Consider the following 16296-nt stretch of genomic DNA (forward strand, 5'->3'; position numbering starts at 1 on the left):
TAGTTATAAGTTTTTTAGGCAGCATTATGGACAAAATGTTCAATTAAATTAACAAATGCTTTAACAAGGTTTTTGATTAAAGTGCTTAAGCCTAGTTGTAATAAACTTTAATGCCATTTGGCCCTGTCAATCTCAGTGATAGCTAATTATAAAAGAGGAGGAGCCTATTACAAGTAGGCCAAATTATCAAAACCCAAAACCACTTGTATCCATGTAATCAGATAAATGCTGCTGAACTAAGCAAATAACCACCCAGTCAGGAAACACAGCCCTTTTGTCCTTAGTACTAACATCAGCTGCCACAACCACATGCACAACTTTAACCTTTAACCTAGTCGACCCTAAAACCAAGTCAAAAGCACACACACACATATCTCAGTCAAAAAAACACAGAAGAAAGGGATGACCTATACGCAGTTTTAAAAATATAGACTTCAGTTTATTGCACAATCGTTGCTGGAGACTGAGGAGTGTGAGAGCCTGTCTGTTACACAGGACACTAATGTTGGACAGATGTGTGAACTACAGCACAGGAACAAACTGTGTGTCTGTGTTCGTGCACATTAATTTGCAAGCGCACAGACTGGATAATGAGGCACTCTGGGGATGCAGTCAGCAGCCCCGTCAGTGCAAAGGGAGAAAGTAAATTTGACAACGTACAGATTTCATGCTTGTATGGGTTCTGCGGGAGATCTCATACACACATGTGAACACACACGGCCTGCAAATTTAAATAAACAACGCTGGAGAATAACTGCAAACCAGCGCTGACAGTATCACAAGCTGCCAATTATTTTCATTTGCCTGCAGTGTGTATGGCTACAGTAACGCCTGCATCAGTGCACATGAACTTCCACTAGATGGAGCCAAACTTGCTCCTTTGTCGGTTTAAAAATGCCGTGACATTGCAGATATGAAGAGACGATAACAGACAGACCCTCCAGAAAGCTCCCTTCATCCTAAAGGAAAGGGCTTGTCTCATTATCTGTACACATAAACCAGTGTCATTATTAGGATCCACAGAATAACAGTAATCATAATAATCAGTATATAACAATACAGGTAGTCCATTATAAACAGGTCATTAACAGGCTATCCGGCACCTGTGTTATATTAAAAAATGAAATTTGTTTTGTTAGTGATGTGTTCATACATCATGTCTTTTTTTTTCATTTAACATACAGACAAAAAGACAAAGACCAATTTTTCTGGCCTGGTTCCACTCCTGTAACATGGTTTTTAGAGAAATGCCCCCTTTCCACCTTCTGTCTCCCTTCTGTCCAATCTGTTTCCCAGTTCATAGCATGAACAGACTGGACAAAGAGGGCAGGTGGAGGTAGATGAAAGTCTCGCAGCCATGTTTCAGACAGCAGAGGTCAGGCCTTGGATGTTACAGCTACTGTTATGGCACCCTGAGAAGTGGGAGACCCAGGATGTTGGAGCGAAAAGCCCTCCGTTACAGCAGATCAGAGAGCTGTTTCTTGAACAAACACAAATCAACTTGACTGTTACGTATCCTTCGGCTGATAATGCATAGATAGACCAGTGGTAGTCACGAGGTATTCACATGCCCGCCAAGATTCCCCACAATGGTCACAAATCTGTGTTTCCCACACGTCTAAAAAAAGTGGATACATTTAAATGATCAAAAGCATTCTTAGTTTGGGTCACAAAAGGTCAAACAACTCTACATTAGCACTGAAACCAATTTCAGTATGTTTTTTACCTCCATGTTGTTCACATACATATGGACATAGCTAAGCAAACACACATCTTTGATATTAACCTGAAGCACCGCACCGAGCCCCGTCTGCTTCCCTCTCTCATAATTTGCTTTGGCTGTGAAAGAGAGCAGCAGCTTTTATGTGGCACACCATTACTTCCATTACTTCTCATCCCATATTGTCTTTCCGTAACATATTGGGTATGTATCAAAAATGAATTAGGGTATATCATTTTGCACTGTATGTATATATAATCTACATACATGTATTTACATTATTTATATGGACTTTCAATATGTTTCAGAATTATAATTTACTTTAATCCAAAGCCCTTTTGAGAATGATGAACAGTGCAGTTTATTTGATAGTGATAGTGTCTCTGATCTGTGTTCAGTTATTTTCCTGTAGTGGTGATCCGCCTGCTCAAACACTCCCCCAACCCCCCTGTACCCACACAGTCAGTTCAGGCCTGTGTATGGCTACGATGAATAAACGATGAGCTAACGCTATGAGACATCTGTTTCTGTATTACAGCTACTTTCATGCATTTTTTTTCAGTTTCATTCAGTGGCCAATAATACATTAGTTTCAGCTTTTACATTGTACCACGGTCACAGTAGGTAATAACCGCTGTGTCAGAGTGAGACTAGCAGACATAAGACTCTTTATGAAGCAGAGGGGTGGGTAGGGGTGGGGGGACGCAGTCTGAGGCTAGTGTACGTGATTAAGACTGTGGGAAATCCCTCTTCACCTATGAGTCAGTGTTAGCACAGGAAGCAGAGGATGTGCTACACCTCAGACGCTGCTAATTTGGCAAGATGAAGTGGGTCTGACGGGATTGGCAACTAGTCAGTGGGCGGCTGTGACTGTTGGCATGGGAAACAAGTGCAATGTCATTAAGAAAGTAAAGTCTGCCTGTGGAAAAAAAATCACACTTCAGTCACTAGTCTTGAGCAAGACAGAACGGAACAACAGTTACTTTAATTCAAGAGTAGTGACTGAAATACGACAGAAGAAAACAGTGGCAAAACACCCATCGACATTCACACAGAACTGTTGTCACTTGTACATAACAGGAGGGCAGAGGGGTTCATTCCTGCTTACCAGCTTAACAAAATACTACACTTTTAAAAAAACACAGTGTCTAACCTCTATTTGGGTTAAAAAGGTGCTTTTTACAGGACATAAATCCAGCTGCAGAGCAAAAGTGATGCATTTAAATAAGACAGCATAAATAAGAGCAACAATGTGCCCCATTCTGTGGCAATAACGACTGACGGTGCACAAGTAAACATCCAAATACAGTAAAACCGTTTTCTTTCAAGTCTGAGGAAAAACTGACATAAATAAGATCTTGAGAAGAGGCCTGCACAAATTTTAAAAGTCAAATAATGTTTTGTTCTTGCCAATTGTTGTGAATTGAAATGCATAGAGACTGATCTTTTCCTACATTATTACTGTGTGACTGAGGAGTCAAAATTCGCTGGGAAAAAAGTGTGTGGGGAGAATATGAGAAGCTAATCCTCGGGATTTGCAGGGTTTGAATAAAACAAAAGATTTTCTGTGACCTCTAACTTGATCTGTCAGCCAGTGATCCTGCACAGCAACAACGTAAACTGTTCAAGCAGCTGACAGGAACACAGTGTTACCTGTATCAGCAAATAAATACAACTGAATAAAAAGCATAATAAATATTATTATTTCATTACAGTGTTATGTGTAAATTGTGCCAATATGCAGGCCAGTTATATCTGTACTTACAGTGCAAAGATAATGAATTGTTTAGTTACAAGTTAAAACTTTGTTAAGTGGCAAACTTTCAGTGTGTCTTGCTGCCACATGTACATCACAATCAAATGCGCACATGGTGGCATTTCAGTGTAAAGCTTGTTATCATGTCTGTTCTGTCATTTCATAATGTACATTTGAGGGCATTCCCTCCATAAAAGCAAAAAGTGGTGACAACCTTCCTTACAATGGGAGGTTATCATAAATGTGGAATCATAAATAACCTTGCTTATGGACTCCCATAAGCAAAAATTTGGCAAACAGTACCGCCACTGAACACAGTCTGTAAACGTGTGCACTTTCTTTTCTGATTAAAAATGCCTGAATCTCATTGGCACAGAGCTCAGGTGCACACAAAGCCGATAACACTGCGCGATCGATTGCTAATGTGTGGTCCAAACCACCTAAAGCACGTAAACTCATTGCCAACATGCTAGCACGCTCAGGAATGAACCCCCTCTCCCGTTTTCATTTCCTCGTCATCTTGTGACAGTAAGGACAAATCAGACTGACACACACGTAAAGAAAGAGGCAGTGGCAGGAAACAAGGAGACACGGACAGAACAACCAGTCCAGTAAAACTCAGTCAGTTGGACGTAGAGAAAACTCTGAGTGCTTCATACAGCACTCACAGTATGTACATGTAGTATAAAAATATAGGTGTGAGGGTGTCTGAGTGTGTGTTGTGTGTGATGAGTTGAGATATGGATGTGCTGCATAGGTAGCAACAGTGACATCTGAGAGGACTTGAGCATGTGATATCGTCTAGCCACAGACTGTCTTAACCAACCACAACAAATGCTCAAGTAAAACTTCTATTGTTAAGTAAAGGCTTTAAACTCAGCAGTAACATTTTACTAGAGCCTTTACTTAAGACTTTATATTGTTCAATACTCATTTAATTCATCGCTCAAATATATCCATTTTGCTGTTTATGTGTGTGTGTGTTTGTGTGTGTCCGTATACTCCCGTGTGTCCATGTTGAGAGCGACAGAGTCAAAATGCTTGTGCGTGTTACTTGACATACTTTTGCCTGCATTCGCACAAAGTACCACGATGGACGTAGATATGAACATTCTGAGTTTGAGTGCTTGAGGTGAACACATGCACAGACAACATATCGTCTCACCTCACGCCATCAGTTCCCCCTGATTTCCCCTCCTTCCCCTTCCCTCTGCAGGCACCCCCCTCCCCTCAGAGGTCCTTTCACCTTACATCCCAGTGCTCCTTGTGAGGGGGTGGGGGCCGCAGGTGGGGTCAGTCTGAGGGACAGATGTAGCTGTTGATCCACAGCAGGTCGTCCAGCACACCCCAGTGCAGGTAGAGGATGGAGCCAACCACCAGTACATGCATTATTTGGTGGCTGTTACACCAGTAGTCAAAAAGGCCCGGGCGGAATCGCTCCGGGATGCGTGTGATGTTGATGACCCCGCCCAGCACGGCCAGCGCATCCATCATGAGGAAGTGGCGTAGTGAGGTGGGGCTGCCACCACCTACACCCACCCAGCGGAGCAGGAAGAAGGAGAAGCGGAACAGCGCTTGCCAGGCGAAGGAGCGCAGCCGGCGAACGCTGCTCCGAGCCGTGACGGCGCAGTAGATGGCGTGGCTGGACAGCAGGATGTAAACTAACAGGGCCACAGTGCGGATGAACGGGTAGCACAGCAGCGTGCTGTAGACAATGGGCAGCGCCCCTGAGACAAGGAAACAAACAAAGGAGAGTCAGCACAGAGATGAAGCATTGATGCCCGACTCAGCAGCAATGTAACGCACGGTGCAAGCCACAGCGCACAGAGGTCAGATTGTTTGAACCTGGTGTGACAGTGCTCTTTCAGAGTGACTGAGCAGCATTCAGATCATTTAATGTCAGTCATTGCCTGACTGTGTGAAATGTGGCCCTCAACTCGTGAAAGTCATGTGAAAGCTCCTTAAAGGTGCAATGTGTAATGCATGACCAAAGTTCCAAAGAAATGGGGGACAGAATTTCACTGATCTACTACTGGGGCCATACAATATAGATTTACAGTCATCTGTTCTACAGAAAAGGTCAGTAGGGCAAAAATATGCAAATTCGATGGCAAATGGCCTGTAGTTTATGTTGTGGCTTGTTTAGTTTAGCTTTTAGCATGACCATAGTAGCAAAAAACAAACAAACAAATAAAAACAGCCACATCAAAACCACCTATCAACGCCATTTGGATGTTTTTCAGTACTGCAGTTTGTATTGTCATTAATTGCACTAAAGATACAGTATGTTTTGCTAAAAAGCCAACGTTAGATGTTACTTAATAGTTTAAAGGCGTAGACACAAAATTGCCAAAAACTTGCACCAAAGCTATGGCATGTACGTTACACTCCTGCGTGAGAGGAAATAACTCTCCATAGCAGCAGGCATTCATCATTAAAAAAGGGAATTCAGCAGACCCACAGGACGGGTTCAGGATGCTAGTTAGCCAGTTTGTATGTTAACAACACAAGCCGATGTTGAAAGGACAAAGGGTATTTACCGTGCGCAAACAATAAAACAAACAATTGTAAACTGTTTCTGCTAAAGAGCCCAATGGCTAAAAAATAACCTTACCTAATATAACAAGTTTGTTTTGACCTCACGCCCTCTGGACTTTAGTTGTTGCACTGAGTTGAACTGCCAAACAGAGTGATTTCTCCAACAGCTTGCTGACCTGATTAAACATGCTGACTCAGCCAAAAAAAGCCGTCAATGGCCGACTAGTGATAAAAAAACGGGTGTCAGATGCTCACTAATAGCCTGACATTGACCAATGGCAAACTGTTGGCTTGGTGTGTCAAGGTCCTAAAAGAAACCAAGAACTGATTCCAGCTGTGAAAAGCCTCGCCAAAATTTACTCTTGTTTTGCTTTTTTTTTTTTAATGTTAAAATACTAATTTCTTCGCTCGCGAACATGGTTTTTGGGCGGGAGCGGGTGGTTGGGATGACGAGGTTGCTTGCCCAAACCTTCATCCATCTTTTGTGTTATGAAAAGTTACGCGTTTTAAAATGAAAATGTTATTAGTATGGATTCAGCCTTTGTGTTTTACTATGCCACTACCCGGGGGCTGTACTCTAATTATTCATCCTATCAAATAGGACAGAAGGCACCCGGATTCTGCAGTGACTCTCTATCGCTTATTGAGCTACAAGGGGTATTACAAGACTGGACTGGTCAGCTAGCTGGCCGTATCTTACACACAGTGCTTTTAAGAAACTAAACTTTCCAGATGCGGAAACTTGAAATAAAAATAAAAATAATTCAGTTGGAGCAAAATGTGCTGTTTTGTTTTCTCAAAGAACATTAGCACATAAATAAATACAAAATATTGCACTTGTCATTTTGGTTTTAATTGGCTAACACAGGCAGCAAGGACAGATCAATAATCATTTTAAAACCTGGATCATTGCTTATATTGGCCAGTTGACTCAGTAGTCAAATATGTTCTGATAATTCAGTGCTGGTACACCTCCAAGCAAAACACGCCTGTGGTAAATCATTGACGATCAATAAAGAAAAGTTCCACCCTCAGATTAAACAGACCAGCAATAACAGAAGGCCGGCTGACGGAGAATTCAAAATAATAAACAGCGAAGAAATCTGCTGAGCTTACCCAATGTGTTGATCATGCAGATTCCACACACGTCGAGTTTGAGGAGGGTGTGGTAGACCGGCTCTCCTCCCTCGTGGTTCATGAAGAGGTGGTACAGCACAGAGCCCAGCTGGGGCGACAGGCAAGCCAGGAAGTGCACCACGCCCAACCACGTGACACTGATCTGAGACCAGGGGATGTTGAGAGGCAGCAGCACCAGGAAGCAAACCAAAGGGATGCCTGGAAGAGGAAGAGGGGAGGGAAACAGAGGCAGCACAAGTTGTTAGAGGAGGTTTTACCTTAGCTGTAATTGAAGTTGAAGCTCCTGTCAAGGCTCAACACAAACAATCCTGAAACACTTTTAAAATGCCTTTGTTGCACTCAGTGTCATGCACTTGTACAAATGAAGTCTATTTTTTCTGCAATCACTTTGTAACGTCTTCTGCATGTACTTACATATCGTTGACAATAACATTTGTAATGCAACAGATCTTTAAAGATTATCTACTGTTATTCTTGTGCATCCATTGATTGACAGAAACAGCCTGAGGTAGAGTGCACGCTGGTATGAAAACCATCAGTTCAAGCACAATAGAATAACACAGCAACTTTGACAAAACCAAATTAAGGTGTCATGTTTATTGTGATGGATTATCCAGCTCCGGACTGTCGAGGCCTGTGGAGGTTATTTTTCAAACTGTACAAGAATGAGTGGCCGCGAAAAGGCCTCCAACATTGCTGAGTGTGTGCAGACACCAGCAAGAATAATGTGGAGGAAAGCGGAAACCTACATGATTGGCACAAACGTATCAGTGCTACTCTTTGGGGGACAGACGAGGCTCCCGCTAAATTCTTATTTTGATGCAGCGAAGGGACATATTTCAAATGGTTGCACAGCTCCAGAGGAAGTTTAGGCAAGCAGGAAGGGTTCACTGCTATGTGAGCAAAAATCCAGACCTTGAAATTTGATCTACATTCAGTTGTTACGATCATTTATCACTCGACTCGCATATTGCACTCCCTTACCGCCTTTTTTTTGCTCACTCTGCCTTTCCCAATGTCAAGGCATTTGTCCCAACCAGGTGATACTGGCAATGCCGTCTACTGTAACACATCTATTTTAAGTGTGTTATCTCTGCTCCTCCCCCTGCTCGTCCTGAGCCGACCGGTTGTACTCTCAGCCCCACTCAGGGTTGAATACAGTGGAGAGGACCTCCTCTGAAGGCCAGAGGCACGGGCACGGGGAAGTGTCTGAAAGCTGAGCTGCAGGCAGGATGTTTTCAGATTGTATGCAAAACAAACCAGTTCATGAAATTTACCTGAAATGTAACAACACAATAAAAAAGCACAACAATGTTCCACCTGAGTCACAAGCACAGCTCGGCATCTTTTTTTTCTAACTTTGGAGAATTAGACAATGGCTCATTGGATTAAACATCACTGCCTTATATAGGCAATGATGTTAAGGGTCTATGCGAGGTCACATGCTCAACTGACGTCACTGGAGTGTAATAAAGACTTCCAGGGCCACTTCCCTGATGATCACTACTGCAGTTTATTCTGTGACTGCTGGCAGAACTGGAAGTGAAGCGATGACCTTCATAATGAGGAAGTTGTCAGAATCTCAGAAGTCTGTGAACACACAGATGATGTACTGCATTCTCTGTGGCTGTAGGATGTGTTTTGATGGTCATAAGAGGTCATGCTACTGTGTACCATGCTATTGGCAGTCTAATTATATCGGACTGAGAACAGAATAACTCCATGCAGATTGCTAACAAACTGACACATCAGTCTCACCTCTGGCTGCACAGATTAACACATTACTGCAATTAATTTTGGCTTGCGCCAACCTATTAAAAGAATGGCATATTGTTGTGTAACCTGGCATATTGGACCAGATGAAACAGCCACTGCTGGCAAATTTACGTTATGTGTAGTTCAATTGAACAAACAAAATGTCAAATTTCTGCTTGTTAGCAGAGAGACGTCGCTTGTAAAATTTGGCTGTTCATAAGAAATTTAATTATGAATCAAAATTCACTTCCCAATTTGGCACACTTACAATATACAATGCATGGTGGATTAATTAAAAGAAAACATCCTTTTAAAGTGGTTCTCTACACTCGCCATGACCTGGTTACTTTTGGTGGAAAATTGTGGCAGCTTTTAAAGTGACTGTCTTATGACTAACACTGGTGGAAAAAGTATTTATATATTTTACTTAAGGAAAAATACAACAAGATAGACATACTCCATTAGGAGTAAAAGTCCTGCATTCAAAATCTTATTGTAAAAGTACAGAAATGCAGAGTAAACTTGTAATGCAGACAAACAGCCCTTGCAATTGTTACATATCATTATATTGGAAATATGTTACTGATGCATTACTGTAGAAAAAGCATTTACACTACTTGTTTTCCTGTAGCTGATTGAGCTGGAACATATTTTAAATGCATAATAGAGCTCAAATGATGCATCTATTAATCGATTAGTTTAAAGACAAAAGAATTATTAGGAACAATTTTGATAAGCCATTAACCGTTTCCCTCATTTTTCAAGCAGCAGTGGAAAAAATGCACTTTCTGTTTCCAGTTTCTCACATGAGAGGATTCACTGTTTATTACATACCTATAATTAAAATCTAAATATCTTTGGGGTTTGGATTGTTGGTCAGCCACAACAAGACATTTGAAGGCATCACCTTGGGCTCTGGAAAGTTGTGATTGGCATTTGAGATCAAATGACATTGATTAAATAAAAAAAAAAAAAGAAAAAAGCAGAAAATAATTGTTAGTTGCAGCCCTTTTACACTATACACTGTTAGGTAGCTCAGTCTTCAACAGTGTGATATATTTTATGAGCTGATCATGTGTTTTGTATGTGAAATCATAATCTAAACTAGTACAGCTGTCTAATACATTGAGTATTTTCATCTTGACTGTAGTGGTGTAGGATTATGACACAATAAATACTCAAAAATGTACATTACATTATCTGAGTGAATGTAATTAGTCACCCAAACCAACCTGTTATCACTCTGATAGGCACTTTAACACATGGACAATCACTATACAACAGATAAACATAAGTTATCAGTGTTTTCTTACTCTCTTTAATAGTTTTATGAACCAAAACAGGCTTATATTTTATTTTTTATTCCTCAAATGAGGATTTAGCTCAGATATATGTGACTGAAAATGAAAGATTTAAGTCATGTGTGGCATCCTGAATGCAAACTGTCCAGGCTCTGGTACAAAATCTGGCTTAGCATCCTTCTGCAGGTACAGTGTGTGTACAGTATCTGTGCACTATCTGTACCTGATACTGTACAGGTATTGTACTGTACAGTATCTGTGGGTTAACACTCAAAGTCACACCAGCTACACAAAGCTCATCTGCTGACTAAGCAGTCCATGTGGGATTTTTGTACTCACCATGAGTGTATATGTTTCCAAGTTCATTGTGCAGGTAAAACAGGCTTCTGATGCAGTCTTGCACAGAGGAGATTGGCCGGTATCCCGTTAGGACGTATTTGTTAAACTGAAGATGTGGAGGTGAGCTCGCCCAGTCCAGCAGCCTGGGTCCATTTAGAAATGCCATAGCAAACAGGACCGTTAAAAGGACGCCGCCGAATAAGTAGAAAACAGACTGTACACCTATATACACATTTAGTAAGATTATTGCGACTAAAACCTTATGGGATACCATTGGTGTTGTTTATGGGTTTCTATATTGTGCTGTTAGCCTCCTAGCTTCTCTCAGCACTACCCGGCGACGGTGTATCGGCGCTGCCGCTGTTTGCTCTGAACCGCCGGTACCTGTGTGAGTGTCATCCGCAAGGCTGGAGACAGACACGGCCAGCCACATACATGGTGCGAGCTCGGGTTGGTCATTACATTTGGCATTTAAACAATGTCTGTGTGGCACCTGACAGCCTTGAGCAGTAGGGAGACCAGATGTTTCTCGTCATGTTAAAGCCACTTCCTCGTTAGTTAGCATTCCGGTGCAGCAGCACGGGCTTGAACGCGTCCCGGGCAGGGATGCTGCGGGTGGGTGAGTGCGAGCCGCGCGTCCATCCAACTCCAGATGATGCTAGCTTGATCCTAGCGGTCAGATCTGCAGCAGAGGACTAGCAGGTCATACCTTTACTTTGATGAAAGCAAACAGGCGGCATGTTCTCGGGTTAGTTCCGTGTGATGCTGGCTAGCTTTCGTAACGCTGTTGAAAAAAAAAAAAAATAGATGAGATCCGTGATTCCGGAGCGGAGATTTTGGGAAGGACTGCGGGCTAGCAAGCCGGTTACTCGGCTACCGATGTCCTGTGAATGGGGATGAGGAAGCAGATATTTGAGCCGGGTGATTCCAGACACACACGATGCTGTCCGTAACGCTTGAATTCACTCCCTTCGACATCTGTTGTATCCAATTGTTTCCCACCATTATTTCTGGCTGGTTGTATTCCTTGAAATGCGGAGTCTTCCCTGGCGGCCTTTAAGTCCCCTGCATCGCCTTTACACAAGACTGTCAAGTTACATGTAACAACAATAACGACACTTCCGGTCTGTGGTTTCAAACTAAAAGCTGCCTCTATGAACGTACCACTTTTTTCCAGCTAATTAATTCAAACATAATAAAGATTTCGTTTTGTTTTTGTCCCCACATTGCAGGCTGATTACTTGTATTATTTTTTATACTATAATTTAATATTTAACACATCATACCACCTAGGTGTTGTTGATACAACCTATTATATATCATACTATTTTTTTACTAGGCTATATCATATTCCATTATACAGTTATATTTCACTTACTATATTAAACATACTGTATTTTACTTTATCACACTCTCACTATACTGTTTTTATACTCTCATATTTGATACTCTTTTCTATTCCACCCTATTTTGCTGCACTACACATTATAGTACTACCTTTCATCTGATTTTGCATTTGCAGGAGTAAAACGATCAAATATATACACAACACAGTGAGAAGTGAGGTAGAGGTTGTAAAAAAAAATGTGCAGAATAGCTAACAAGTGTGCAGTTACTGATGACCAGCAGAGCAAACAAGTTGGTTGGAATGCAACTATTAAGCTATATTTCAAAGTCCATACAAAATAATTTATCATATTACCCCTGTAATATGTTAATGTGTTCTGATTTCTAATCTTTGCATCATGTTTATATTACAAACAAACACCAGATGTCATTATTTAATCATATCATCAGTCTGGTGTACACTGTTTAAATAGACTTGCTGACTCTGCTGCGTTCCGTGGTCACTTTACCTTGCAGTTTCTGTCTCCATCTGTTCTTGTATAGTTCCTCTATTTTTTATTTTGTGCTATTCTTATTCTAGTTTAGTTTTTTTTTAGAAACCTCATTTTATTGATTATTTTATTTTCTCTATTCATCTGTACCATTGCTATCTTTCTGTGTGTCTCATCTTATTTTCACAGAGGTGTTGAAGCAAGGCAGTGTGCTCACTAAGACCATGCATGTTCATTGTTTGCGTTGAGTCTAGCTAAACACAGTTAACATCAGTATGCTGGTGCTGATTCCTTTAGGGAGGCCTTGGGCAAATATTTGCTTTTGGGCCACTAATGACGCTCCATTTCTCTACTTCCCACAGATGTGTACATTGTGTATACACTCTTTCAACCGATACTCCTGCTCTGGAACAGTAGCTGCTATCTAGCCTCAGGTTTTCTTTGTGGTGATTTAATTAAATACAACAACAACAACAATTTCTTAATGAATGTGCACCATGTGAGAACAACATGACCTGAAAATAAATGAATGCAGGCAGGGATCCTCGACAAGTGCAGGACCCATCTTTATTGTTGGTGCATATTCCCTAACAGATTTGCAATTAACCAAATTACCCAAACTGACACACAGTGAACCAGAGACTTGTATGGCATCCTAAACCAGCTGCCAACTGTGCCCACTTGGTAATCCAGCTTTCACTTAAAAAGTTTATAACCACCTCATGGTCGCATGCCTCTGAAAAACAGTCAAGTTACTTTATATCTTTATCTTTATCCAGACTCACGTAATATATCGAGTAAAAACTTTTAGAACTTAAATAAAACGTATTAAATGTATTTTTTTTTTTGTCTAAATGGAAGCTATCAGTATATTGACATGTACGATTGCAGTGAATAATTTCCAGTGAAAAACATGCTGTCTTCACTCAGAGACTATTTTTTTACAGAGGAGGACAGAGGACTGATAGAGAACTTCGTGTTGCAATGACCATCACCTGAAGGTCAATATTAGCAGAACAGTTTACAACTACCAGAGGAACAGGATAGAAAACAAGTTGCCACAGCCCGCCCTGACCTAAAAAACGAATACATAGGTTGTCTGCACAAGCTGCCTGTTATGACTCATATTTAGGTGTATTGTTAGGTGGTGATTATTAGTATTATGAAGAGGCAAAGTCTGCGTTCATCGGAATTCGGGATGGTGGACTGTCATTGCCCGTTAAATACTAGAGACACGATCAGCTCAGGTCCTATCCTCTGCCCAAAAGGCTGTCCTGATCCTAACTGTTTAGGGTCAGTGCCTAAGCCCAACCATATTTGCACATGTGTAGAACTGATCGAGTTTCTGGTGCAGATTAGACAGTGTCAGTGGATAGAGCCCCCGGGAACAGCATCGGCCTTAGAAGCTAGTTTGACATAGTGGCCAAACATTATGGCATTGGGTACAAAACGACTTTTCCCCATTGACTTACGTTGTGTAAGAGACGTCTATAAATGAATTAATATTTTTTTGTGACATACATCAACTTACCTCTATGAACACTGAAATAGCCCTGATTTAAATCATCATGTCCTGAAAGAAAATTCACTAACTGCCCAATCCAGAGATACTTTCTGACTGTCGTTAATGTAAGCAAGCCAGAGACCAAGTGGGCAATGTGGCAAGGAAACACTGATGTGCTTGCTCTATGAGCCCATGAATGTGGAAGATCTGGGTAGTTCTACACCTGGAAATTAATTTTTTTGGCTTTGTGTGCCACTGAGCAGCTTTCATAAGAATGAATGGGGTCCTGCCTCCAGCTCTGCATCCTGTTCTCTTTATACATCCATGTGGTGGACAGGCCAAACAAACACAGGACCTTCACCCAGGAAGCCAGTGTTTGTGTCCAACCAAAAGTCAGCGTAACAAAGATATTTATTTGAATCAAAACCATGATCTTTCTTCTAAACCTAACCACGTAGTTTTGGTGCATAACAGCAAATGTTTCACAAAATTAACCCTGTTTAAGACTGCAAACATTAGTACATGCGCCTGTTGCCAGTGCTCTCCCATTTTGGGGTGTCATATTTGGTTGCCAATGACTCCCTTTTGGGAGTAGCAAACAACCTATTCTGCCATTTAGATATGAGAATGTATTGCATAGCCAAGACAGCACGCAGTGCTTCAAATTCGGATGTTGCTGCAAAGAGGCAAACATTTTAAAAGACTACACACACATATCTTCAACCCGGAAGCGCAGAAGATCTATATGAGCAGCAGTTTTAAGGTGGGCACCAAAGAAGGGTGTCAACGAATCAGCATCTGACCAAATGTCTCCCCTTCTGTTCCTGAGTGATGGTGCTGAGTAATAGCCTGATAACATTAGGATGGCACAGTGAAGTTGACCTTTGACCTTTTGGATTTAAATGTCATCACTTCATCGCTTTACCCTTTTAGACATTTGTGTGAAATTTTGTTATAGCTATCGTATGAATTCTTGAGTTATGGCCAAAATCTGATCAGTTCGTGCTTGAGTCGACATGGACTTTTGTGCCAATACAGGGAAATTCCCTCAAGGCATTCCTGAGATATTGTGCTCATGAGAATGGGATGGACTGACGCTTTGATGGATGTACACACTGGAAACAACTCCTCCAGCGATGGCAGCATTTAAAAAAAAAAAAAAAAAAAAAAAATCAATAAACTGACTTTTATACAAAGATCAAATTTTATTTTGAAGGTGGACTCTTTTAACTTCTGGTCTTATTTTCCTTTATTGGGACTTGTTTCATGTTGCTTGGCGCTACTTGACAGCGTAAATGCCAACACTGAGTTAGAGCGCCTTCAGTACCACCGGAAATATTGCAGAAACCACCTGAGCTCACTTGCTAAATATAAAGAACATGATTATTTTTTTAAAGTTACTAGCAAACATGTTCATTACAACAACAAAATGTGTTTTTAATCATAACTACAGATACAAATTTGGGTCAACCAATATGCTGAATCTTCTGAAAACTATGATTATACCAGAGAGACAATATAGCCCACTGTTCACAATTACAGACTATGCATAGAAATTACGGGAGCCTCAGTATTTACTCGTGAGAAAATCTGTTGCTGCAGTAGGTTAATAAATGAGTCACTAACCACCAGCCACATGACAGTTTGAGTGCAGTGCTCAAGTCTTATATATGTGACGTGTTGTCAATTTCAAGCAACAAAAAAAATGTCATAACTGGGTAAATTTTGCTGTTGTCACTCAACAAAAGCAATAGATGCACTTGGATTTCGATGTTCCCGAGGAGCACTTGAAGGCAGCAGGTGACGTGCTGGAATTCTCTAATGGAAGAGAACTGTTGATGATCTAGATGAATCACACCCATGATCACACAACACAACACCACCTTCACCTTTCGCCCGACTCTGCTGCTCGGACTTCATGACATGTTTCCGCCTACAACCACACTTCTGTGGGACTGTGCCTACTTGCTGTACATGCTCATACTGTTTTAATGCTGCATAGGTTTTATATTTACCCCTTACTAGTTATTATTTATATATATACTTCTATACATGCACATTAGTCTGTACTTCTTTTTGAAAATCTGGTTAGATGCTAAACTGCATTTGTCTCAGTACTCTGTGCAATCACAATTAAGTTAAATCTAATTTAAAAATTAACAGTGTCTTCTCACTCAGTTTCAAACATGTTAAAGGAGCAGTTCAACCCCAAATCAAAAATACATATAAAACAAAACATTTGAAAAACTCAACAGCAATGTCTCTTTTCAGACAGCATCACCCGATTACCCAAAGTAATACACGGACTTTGTTGTGAGCAGTTTCATATAGAAGCTATTTTCTCTCTACCAAACTACATCCAGCAACAGTATCACCACACAGAGGGAAGCGTGCATGTACTCATGGAC

At 41.1% G+C, this 16296-nt stretch overlaps 1 protein-coding gene across 1 annotated transcript; it reads right to left on the reverse strand.

Annotated features, from left to right (window-relative positions):
• Positions 1–320: 320 nt before the first annotated feature.
• On the reverse strand, positions 321–11638 carry paqr4a (progestin and adipoQ receptor family member IVa). Its single transcript, XM_049562116.1, has 3 exons — positions 10547–11638; positions 7131–7349; positions 321–5203 (listed from the first exon to the last, which is right to left on the reverse strand). The coding sequence occupies exons 1-3, from the start codon at positions 10818–10820 to the stop codon at positions 4770–4772; spliced, it is 927 nt and encodes a 308-aa protein (XP_049418073.1). The 5' UTR covers positions 10821–11638; the 3' UTR covers positions 321–4769.
• Positions 11639–16296: the final 4658 nt, after the last annotated feature.

This window comes from Epinephelus fuscoguttatus, linkage group LG19, assembly GCF_011397635.1.
Source record: "Epinephelus fuscoguttatus linkage group LG19, E.fuscoguttatus.final_Chr_v1".
NCBI classification, from domain to species: domain Eukaryota; kingdom Metazoa; phylum Chordata; class Actinopteri; order Perciformes; family Serranidae; genus Epinephelus; species Epinephelus fuscoguttatus.

Coding starts and splice junctions, on each gene's coding strand:
- paqr4a (XM_049562116.1), bottom strand. CDS start 10,820: ATGGTATCCCATAAGGTTTTAGTCGCAATAATCTTACTAAATGTGTAT. Junction 7,350..10,546: donor TGGAAACATATACACTCATG/GTGAGTACAAAA, acceptor TTCCTCTTCCAG/GCATCCCTTTGGTTTGCTTC. Junction 5,204..7,130: donor CTGCATGATCAACACATTGG/GTAAGCTCAGCA, acceptor TCCTTGTCTCAG/GGGCGCTGCCCATTGTCTAC.